Source organism: Notechis scutatus, chromosome 4, assembly GCF_049901735.1.
Source record: "Notechis scutatus isolate UNSWTSFEM ecotype Mainland chromosome 4, rNotScu1.2, whole genome shotgun sequence".
Taxonomy (NCBI): Eukaryota; Metazoa; Chordata; class Lepidosauria; order Squamata; family Elapidae; genus Notechis; species Notechis scutatus.
In genome coordinates, this window is record NC_142012.1 from 9,129,555 (window position 1) to 9,140,556 (window position 11,002).

Below are 11,002 nucleotides of genomic sequence, written 5' to 3' on the forward strand. Positions count from 1 at the left end.
AAGTTGAGGTTGTGTGTAATTACCTGGTTCTACTGTGTCAAAAGGAGTTGGAAGTCAATGCTTTTTTCTTTCTTTCCCCTCTTTATCCTAGTTTTTTTTCTTTTTTCCCTTTCTTTCCCCTATTTTTCCATTATTTTCATTTTTTTTTCTTTGTAGTTTTGCATTTTATCTGTTGATAAACTAATACAAATTCAAAACTCCCAGAATTTCAAATGTTGACGCTATTCCTTGCCGACATTTGTTTTGAATGTGGACTTACCTACCTGACTCGTGCACAAAATATTAAAAATAAAGCAACTGTGACTTTGCTTGTAGGTTATAGATATTTTATGGAGTGACCCCGATCCTAAACCTGGATGCACAGAAAATGAAGAAAGGGGTGGAGGCTGTTACTTCGGACCAGATGTGACGGATATGTTTTTGCAGAAGCATCGCCTGCAGTTCATCATCCGCTCTCATGAATGCAAGCCAGAGGGCTATGAAGTTGATCACAATCGGAAGGTAGGCTCAGCCTCTAGGATGCTGCTGGAGAGATGCAGGCTATCCACAAAGGCTTCTGGAATGCAAAAGCGCACGGGGAATAGAGTCATAGAATCACAAATCAAACAATCATAGAATCACAAAATCATAGAACCACAGAATCACAAAATGAAAGAATCACAGAATCACAAAATGAAAGAATAACAGAATCAATCAATCAACAGAATCACAAAATCAAACAATCAATCACAGAATCACAGAATCACCAAATAATAGAATCACAAAATCATAGAATCACAGAATCACAAAATGAAAGAATCACAAAATCAAACATAGAATCACGGAATCATAGAATCACAAAATCATAGAATCATAGAATCACAAAATCAAACATAGAATCACGGAATCACGGAATCACAGAATCACAGAATCACAGAATCACAAAATCATAGAATCACAAAATCAAACCATCATAGAATTACAAAATGAAAGAATCAAACAATCACAGAATCACAATATCACAGAATCATAGAGTCATCACTAAATCATAAACTCATAGAATCATAGAAAAGGAGCTTGGAGATCTTCTGGTCCAACACTCTGGCCAAGGAAGGACTCCTTATACCATCCTGGACAAATGGTTGTCTAATCTTTTCTTGAAAACCTCCAGAGGTGGAGCACACCCACAACTCCAGGAGACGAGCTGTTCCATTGATTAATTCTTCTTACCGCCAAGAAAACCCTCCTTATTTCTAGGTTGGATCAGCCTCTGACAAGCTTCCACCCACTGCTTCTTGTTCTGCCCTTGGGTGCAGAGTAAATTGAAGCTCTATCCCCTTTAAGTATTGGAAGATAGTTATCCTGTCTCTCCTAAACCTTCCTTTGCTTGGTCTAAACATAACTAGACCCCTTAGCTTTTCCATCATATGATTTTTGCCTTCGGATGCTTGTCATCTTTGATAGTAATAGCACTCTTAGACTTATATACCACTTTACGGTGCTTCACAGCCCCCTCTAAGCAGTTTATACAGAGTCAGCATATTGCCCCCAACAATCTGGGTCTTCATTATACCCACCTCGGAAGGATGGAAGGCTGAGTCAACCTGAGCTTGGTGAGATTCGAATTGCCGAATTGCCAAATTGCAGGCAGACGGCAGTCGGCAGAAGTAGCCTGCAGGACCGCACTCTAACCACTGCGCCACCGCGGCTCATGCAGTGATTCTCTTCTCTGTCAGGCAGGGCTGCCATTATGCTACGCTGCATCTGGCTTGCTGTTGGCAACCTGCTATTGAAGGAGAGGGAGAGGGTATGCATGCAAGGGAGGTTTGCCAAGGGATACAATGAGGAAATGGACTCAAGCCTCTGTCCTATAAGAAGTGGTGCCAAGGACAGGCAAAGGAATGCCAGCTGTAGACTGGGACTGTTTCCCAAAACAATTTGCTAGGCCTAATTGGACACTTCTTGAAAACTGAGGTGAGGCTGCGTGGAAGGAGACGGGGCGAAGTTAACCAAATACTGCTTTGCTGCTTCTGTAAGTGCTTGGCTTTAGATAACATATACCTTTTGGCTGATTATGGGCCTTAGAGTTTTCCTTTTCTAACTGACCAAGCTGGGACAGCTGACACATTTCTTTCTAGGACCTCAGCATCTGTTTCATAGGACCACTCCATTCAGGGACCACTTTGGTGGGAAGGGAACAGCATTCCATGCGTCTTCAGCATTTAGTTATACCGGCCACATGACCAGGGAGACATCTTTGGGCAGTGCTGGCTCTTTGGCTTTGTAACGGAGATGAGCATCGCCCCCTAGAGCCTGAAACTACTAGCACATATGTGCAAAGGGAACCTTTACTTTTACCACATAGAAATAAAAACATGGGTTGTATCATCAGCATGGAGATCAGTAAAGCTCCATAGGCCACCCCGTTTCTTCTGGTAGTAATTCACTAGCAGACACCATGAGATCCAACTACTGTAGTCAATGGGTGAGTTTCTTGCCAGAGTTTCTTGTTATATCCCAAGGGGCACGGGATCACTGTTATCTTCCCGCCAAAATGGTACCTATTTATCTACTCGCATTTGCATGCTTTTGAACTGCTAGGTGGACAGGAGCTGAGGGTGAGGAATGGGAGCTCCCCCTGTGGCATCTCGAATCCTGGCTGCCAGCTTTCTAGCTGACAAGCTCAGCGTCTTTAACCACTGAGCTTCGCGCTCCCACAAATGTGCATTAAAACAAAGATTAACATGTGGATTTTGGAGACTTTAACATGTGTTCTGCTCTAAATCTGTTGTGCTCGGTTTTGTCTTACCTAGGTCATCACTATATTTTCGGCTTCAAACTATTATGCACCAGGCAGCAACCGGGGCGCCTACATCAAACTGGGACCTGACCTCATCCCTCATTTTGTCCAGTTTCAAGCCACCAAAGGAGTCTCCCGCCAACTGAACATAACCCAAAGGTCAGCCAGTTGTTGTAGCCCAACCACTATTGAAAAGATTACAAACCAGCAAGGCATATGTTGGTCTTGAAATGTAGTACAGAGCAAACAAAACTCCAATGCGGGTGGATTCCTCAAAGAAAAGTTTTATTGGATATATCATATTGGCACAGACTGGTGAAAACCGACTCTAAAGGTTCCCGCCATTTTCACCTAATTAAAAGTAAATGTTTTCCCTCAAACAATTAGTCACATGGTCCAATCACGACGCTGTCTGGTTGCCTGGTGACATCACTCCTCCCTCCTCAGGCCAGGTGTGAGAATGTCCTTGGTTCCCAAGAGAAAGTATTTGGTGGCCTAGAGATGGAGCTCTCGCCTCACAATCGGGAGGCTGTGATTTCGATCCTAGGTAGAGGCTAATATTTGGAATAGACTCTCTTGCTCGAGCAGGGGGTTGGACTAGATGACCTCCAAGGTCCCTTTCAACCCTGTTATTCTATGTTCTGTTTTGTTTTGGCTACAAAATCTCATCTATCTAAATTTCCCCCCTCCCTATCCCTCAGCTCCAGTGTGGCAACACTGAAGCTCCAAGATGGCTTCGGCCAGGTCAGCTTCAGGGTTGACAGATACTCCTCAATTTACAATAGTTTGTTTAGTGACCGTTCGACATCCCAATGGCACTGAAAAATGACTTATGATCATTTCCCACCCTTATGGCCACTGCAGCATCCCCGTGGTCACATGATCAACTAGCTCATATTTATGATGGTCTCAAGGAGGTACGATCCCCTTTTGCCACATTCTGACAAAACAAAGTCTACGGGGAAGCCAGATCCACTTAACCACTGTGTTACACAGGGGAGCTGTGTAATGTAAGCAGCTGGAGCCGGTTCTTAGCCTGCGCATGCACAGAGCTGCCAAAAGAAAAGAACAATTACGAACTAAGAGTCGACGTGGGAGTAAGGCCATAGGTGGACGGTGAATGGCCCCTCCCACAGGGATTAAAAGAGGAACAAAAGGAGAGGGGGCTTTTGCAGGAAACAATTTGTTCATTGTAGCAGTGTGAAGATCTGCCTGTGCATCGCAGAGACTCTGTGCTGAGCCCTTCCTTGTCAGCACTGCGTTTGGAAATATTTACTTGGCAGCTCTCCAAGCTAGATAAGGTCTGTGCTCCTAATTACACCCTTGAAAGACTGTTTGCCAGGCCTTTGGCTGAATGTAAATGCAAGAAATTCACCTTCGTTTAATGAAAGGGGTTTTGCCAGGACAAAAAGTCTGCTTGGCGCTTTCTGGGGAAACCTAGGTCAGAACAGATTCTCTTAACACCTGTGGTGGCCAAAGGCGCACGGAATGCTGTTACCTTCCCACCAAAGTGGTCCCTATTTTTCTACTTGCGTTTTTTACGTGCTTTTGAACTGCTAGGTTGGCAGAAGCTGGGACAAGTAACGGCAGCTCACTCCGTTACGCGGCGTTAGGGATTCGAACAGCCGAACTGCCAGCCTAGTAAGGGAGAGCAAATCCATTCCCTTCTAGCACTGATGATGTTACCTAGTTTGGGTGATGAAACGTCTGCAAGAAAACAACCAAACTCAGAGAGCACCAAGGACCCTTTTTAGGACTTGATCATAGCTAAGTGACCATCGGTAAGTCGAGAACTATCGGTGGAGAAAATTAAATGATAATTCAGGTGAAGGAAAAGGATTTCTTTTGTTAAAAAAATCCACAATCCAGCTGATCTATTCCAGGAAACAAAGGACAATTCTGTTCTGTGATCAGTCTCTCAAAGCCAGCCATCCCGAAAGGGCACAGATTGAATGTTTTTGTTCTGCGATTTCACATGGCAGAAATTTCTCTTCTTCTCGCAGGACCAGCCGAGTGGAGGAGTCAGCGTACCAAATTTTAAAGGAGCAATTGTTTGCTCACAGGTCAGAACTCATCGCAGCGTTCAGGGGTTACGATAAGAGGAACACAGGTAAGATTAAACAAGAGACTTTTTTTTTTGGACAGGGAATGAACGTGGTCAGAAAGTTGAGAATTTAAGCTGAAATTTTTTCTTTTAGGAATGATACCAGAAAGATATAGGAAAGATTTAATTTATCTATAAGTACATATGTTGATGGCGGCTAGAATAATATATGCGCAATACTGGAAGAAGGAAAGCATACCACCAGAAATAGATAATAACAAAAATTATGGCCTGTGCAGAATCGGTTAACCCTAGAATTAAAAAACAAGGGAGAATCTGAGTACTATGAAACATGGAATAAATTCTATCAGTGGTTGCATAGAAGAAGGCAAGGTCAGAACATAAGTAGCAATGATGATTAGAATAATTAGTAAACAATGTGTCATACAAGAGGATTGTAAATGGTGAAGTAAAATGTATATATGTATAACAATTGTAATGCAAGAACGGTTGCATCGTGTATTCTTATAATTTAAATAAAAAAATAAATATTTTTAAAAAAGAAAAGATTATTGAGATGGGCTTTCTGCCCATAAAAATGTGGCAGAGTTTTGATGGCACTATGATAGAAGCTTATTTTCTTTGAGAGATACATGTAGTCCTTGAATTAGGATCAATTGTTTAGCGACAGTTTAAAATTCCAAGAGACTTACCTGGGGGGGTACTTATGACCCAGATTCAAAGCTTTGATGGTCACTTTAGGTGCTTTGTAACCATACCAATACTGCATCTAGTTTTGGTTACCACACTATAAAAAAAGATGTTGAGACTATAGAAAAAGTGCAGAGAAGAGCAACCAGGATGATTAGGGGACTGGAGGCTAAAACATACGATGGACGGTTGCAGGAACCGGGTGTTCTAACCAAGGCTTCCTGAGACACCAACAAACACACGTTAAATCCAAAACCCCTTTCATTTTAGTTCAACGGCTGTGAATTATCGTCATTCACAGCCCGTAATGAGTCTCAACCAGTTATAAATAATCCCATGGAAGTCTGCCAAAGTCCTTCCGGAGAAGTCTGATAAGAATGCACCTTTATCTTTACTTGAAGTGCTGCCAACGACTAAAGTCCCAATTAGTCTTACAAAACCAAATGGAGCACAAATTCACCAGGTTCCAAACCGACCAGAGTGAACAATGTTGCTTCCTGCAAAGGTTCCTGTCCCTTTGCACTTCCTTTATATCTTATAGGAAGGGCAATCACCTCCAAGCCTTACTCCCAAGTCACCCCTTTTGTCTTAACTGCTCTTGCTTTCAGGCAGCTCTGCTCACAGGCACACTGGGAACAGGCTCCCCTGGTTCCTCTGCCTCGCTGCTGCCAGATTCTGGAGACTTCGGAGTCAGCACGTAACTTCCAGATGGCCCTGGCCCCATTTTTGTATCGGACACAGGACCATCGTCTGAGTCCTCCCCAGACTCCCGGACTGGTCCCCTTTCTTCCCCACTGTCCAACTCTGCTGCCGTCTCTGCAGGCTGCCGGGAGACCACAGTACTGGGCATGGCTAGTCTAGTGAAGAGAGGGACCAGGGGAGACATGATAGCAGTCTTCCAATATTTGAGGGGCTACCACAGAGAGGAGGAAGGGGTCAGGATATTTTCTAAAGCACCCAAAGGCCAGACAAGGAACAATGGATGGAAACTGATCAGGGAGAGATCCAACCTGGAAATAAGGAGAATTTTTTTGACAGTGAACAATCAACCCATGGAACAGAAGTTGCCTTCGGAAGTTGTGGGAGCTTCATCACTGGAGGCTTTTAAGAAGAGATTGTCAGAAATGGTGTAGGGTTTCCTGCTTGGGCCGGAGGTTGGACTAGATGACCTACAAGGTCCCTTCTAACTCTGTTAATATGTAACCAGGCAGATTTACAACTGTCAGAGGCATCCTGCAGTCATGTGACTGCATTTTACAACAATTTTGCCGAAAACTGGGTTACTTTTGGTTTTTGGCAAAACTGTGGCCCGCAGTGAACCACCGATTCACTTTACGACTGCCGCACTCCCTGAACAACCCTTCTACTTAAAAACCACCGATTCACCTAATGGCCACCAAACCCAGGATCCACTACGGTCATAATTCAAGGACTACCATACGTATAAGGCTGGTCCTTCACGAAGTCCTTCTGAAACAATTTTATTTTTGTGTTCTCACAGGCCTCATCAGTGTAAACGACTGGGCAAAGGCCATCGAGTCAGTCCTCCAGCTGGGATTGCCATGGCGGATGCTGAGACCACATCTGATATTGCAGCTGACCAATGGAAGAGTGGACTACAGGACGTGGCTGAAAGACATCGTGACAGAAGAGAAATCTTCAACCCAAGAGGTATTGCACTAGACTAGAGCAGAGGTCCCCAAACTTGGCAACTTTAAGACTTGTGGACTTCAACTCCCAGAATTCTCCAGCCAGCATTGAAGTCGTAAATTTGCCAAGTTTGGGGACCTCTGGACAAGAGGGTCTCTGGGAATGAAGATAACCAGCATCACGTACCAATAGTCACGTTCCTTTTCTACACTTAGGCAAGGAAAATCAAACGTACAGATACAGATGAAGTGAAACTTAGCTTAATAGCAGTAACTGTGAGTGGGATCTTGGGAGTCCTAATGGACGATCACTTAAATATGAGCCAGCAGCGTGTGGCGGAAGCCAAAAAAAGCCAGTACAACCCTAGGCTGCATTAACAGAGGGATAAAATCAAGATCGTGTGAAGTATCAGTACTGCTTTATAAAGACTTAGTAAGACCATACTTGGAATACTGCACCTAGGTCTGGTCACAATATAAAAAAGATGTTGAGACTCTAGAAAGAGTGCAGAGAAGAGCAACAAGAATGATCAGGGGTCAAGAGGCTAAAACACATGAAGATTAATTACAGGAATTGGATATGTCTAGTCTACTGAAAATAAGGATTAGGGGTGACATCAGTGGTGGTATTCTACCGATTTGGCCCGGTTCAGCTGAACCGGTAGCTCCAAGGATCATCTGTAAGCCAACCGGTTTGCTCCAATGATCAGCTGCTGGGCCCACTTTCCCGGGCTCTATTCTGACCTTTATTTCCTGGTTTTGAAGCTCAGCTGCTTCACGCAGCTATCAGCTGTTGAAGACACAGGGAGAGTGCAGGATTGCAGGTCGTCAGTAATAAACTCTCTGCGCACACGCAAAGCACACAAAGCGCACCCAACCAAGCCACGCCCACTGAATTGGTGGTAAAAAATTTGAATCCCACTACTGGGTGACATGCTAGCAGTGTTTCGATATTTGAGGGGCTGCCACAAAGAAGAGGAGTCAACCTATTTTCCAAAGCACCAGAAGGCAAAACGAGAAACAATGGATGGAAACTGATCAAGGGGAGAAGTAACCTGGAACTATGGAGAAATTTCCTAACAGTGAGAAGAACCATCAGTGGAATAGCTTGCCTTCAGAAGTTGTGGGTGCTCCATCACTGGAGGCTTTTAAGACAGCCATTTAGCTGACTTGGCATAAAGTCTCCTGCTTGAGCAGAGGGTTAGACTAGAAGACCTCCAAGGCCCCTTGCAACTCTGTTATTCCCTTTCTCCTTCTCTTCCTGAAATTTCTTGCCAACTATGGAATTTGGTGACAATGTGGGAACCAGGGAGACTGAAGAACCATCATTCCATAGACGTTCACAAAACATAAATTTGTTTTCTTTCTTTCTTTTTTTTTAAACAAGTTTTATTTTCAAGACAAACAATACATAAATACACATAAACACAAAACATAAAAGCATAAAAAATCTCTTTTCTGAAAGTTGCTTAGTCCCGGGTTAAAACTCTTGCTACAGACACAAGTTCAGTTTCATATTCATTTTACATATCATTTCATATCTTATTAACATTTTCAATTTTCTATATAACTTCTCCTCTCCTTTAAATTTTCTCAATTTTTCTTTCCTCCTCTCAATTCATATCCTAATATTTATTATTCTTTGTCTGTTCTATTCCAGCCAATCATTTATTTTTCTTCTTTAAGAAAAGAAGAAATACTTCTCCTGTACACTATATGGAGATGATGCCTTTATCTTTTTCCCTTATATTTATAGTACCTAATATAAAATACATAACATACATTGGGATTCTGTCTGGTACATTCTAAAATTATACTATATTATCAAAAATAATGCAAATCTATTCATTAATATTGATATTCATTCATATCTTAAACGTTTAACTCATTACTTTTCAATTAAATCACATACTTTTATGAGAGCCCTATTTTCCATAATTATCCCCCCCCACATCACATATTATAGCTCAATATTTCATTGAAATGTTCCTCCTTCTTCTACTTCAAATCTCATTTCACAAATTTTTTTGCTAGTATACCATGTTCTAATCATTAATTTTAACAATCATTTATATCTTAAACATTTTATCCATTTCAATTGAATATTATGCCTTTGTGGGAACACTTATGCTTTCCACGATTATTACCCCCCACATCACAATCTTGAATCATATTTCATTACAGTACTCTCTTCTTCTTAACAAAAATTTCACTTATTTATGTTAGATATTTTATCACATTTTAAGCTACATATTATTTATAATTTTCTATAATTACTTCTAAATACAGATATAAAAATGCAATCTTATGTACCTTTCTAGAATCCCATTAACAATAAGATCTATCCATTATCTCTGAAAAACTTTTGCTTCTTAATATCCTGCTCCCCACCATTAGAGCTTCTCATCCCTTCCTTTCTCCCTTGCTTCTTCTTCTCCTTGTCCTCTTTAACCCCTTGTCTCTCCACCTCCCTTTTATTCTGCTTTCCCCCTTTCTGTTGTTTCTTAACATAATATCCCTTTTTCACCTTATTCTTCTCTTTTTGGGCTGTTTTTTCAGATCTTAAAGACCTCTTTTCCTTTTTCTCTTGCTTTTTCCCATCTCCAATCAAAGTCCTTTTTTCATCAAAGATGGCTTCTTCTTCTTTGTCCCCATCATCCTCATTCTGCTTCGCATAAATATAAACCACCATTTCTAAGTATTGAAAAATAGTGCCAAGTCCATCTTCCCCTCCTTGTTTTTCTCTTTCATATTTTTGATATATAAGTTCCAATCCATCCACAGGTGATGCCATTGTGTAGAGAAAAAGTTTTTCCAAACAACCACCCAGATGATTTAATCAGAAATAATTTCCAAAGGTTCCAAAATCACCAAACAATCCAAACAGACTGTTTCTTTTAAATACCTTCTTCTTCTTCACTTTTTCTTTCTGAGGTTAAAGTAATCACAAATCCTTTTCAAATATATTTTTTGGAAGTTTTTAAACTCTTTGCAATTCTAGGCAATCTTCTCCTTATTTTCAAATTTTACTCTGATTTTTTTTTCACTCTCCCTTCCCACTCACAGCCAAAAAGATTTTTTTTTCCCCGCTGTCACTTTAGGAAGGAGAGTAGAACAAAGAAAAAAAAAACTTTCCCCTTTAGGGTATTCGCAGCTTATGGCTCTCACAAGGAACAATATATCCTTAACAGCTTTCAAGGTTCCAAATCACTTTCTCCCATCTTGTCTTGTCCCGGTTAAAAGCACCTTTCACTTTCTCCAGCTTTCTCCCTCCTGCACTTGCTTACCTGGCTGCAGCTTTCTTCATGGCGGCCATTACTGACCGCCGTTCCTCCGCCTCGGGAAAAGGGAGTTTAGCCGGCTGGGGAGGGGGTTTGCGGCACCCCCAAACCCCTTGCCGGATCCCCCGTCTTCAGCTGCCTCTATGGGGCAGCTATATCCCCCAGATCCAAATGGATCGGGGGAACCTTGGCGGAGAACGCAGCAGGGATCGCGCGGTTGCAAATCCCTGCTGCCGCCGAAGGCTAGCAAACCGGAAGTCATAAATTTGTTTTCAAGGTCATATCTTTACCCTATGTTAAGCCTATTTGACTAATTCTAGCCATGTTTTGAAAACAGATTAAGGGTTTTTTGCATGCTTGTTTCTTTCAGCGCCTTCAGTCGAGTTTGCTGGAAAGCATTTACCGAAATTTATCCAATTTGGAGACGATCTTCTCCCTCATTGACACCGATTGTTCAGGTAAAAACCATTTATTATCTGCCAATTTCCTTTTTAAATAGCCAAAGTGATCATTTGTGTACAAAGCTAAGTGTTATGGT

At 41.9% G+C, this 11,002-nt stretch overlaps 1 protein-coding gene across 1 annotated transcript in view; it reads left to right on the forward strand.

Moving 5' to 3' along the window:
- The window catches only part of PPEF2 (protein phosphatase with EF-hand domain 2), a 35,858-nt gene that overhangs the window by 23,424 nt on the left and 1,432 nt on the right, over positions 1–11,002 (forward strand). The window contains exons 10-14 of the mRNA XM_026676520.2: positions 316–501; positions 2,793–2,938; positions 4,783–4,889; positions 7,036–7,205; positions 10,835–10,922. Of these exons, the coding sequence (XP_026532305.2) occupies positions 316–501; positions 2,793–2,938; positions 4,783–4,889; positions 7,036–7,205; positions 10,835–10,922 (697 nt within the window). The remainder of the gene's footprint in view (positions 1–315; positions 502–2,792; positions 2,939–4,782; positions 4,890–7,035; positions 7,206–10,834; positions 10,923–11,002) is intronic.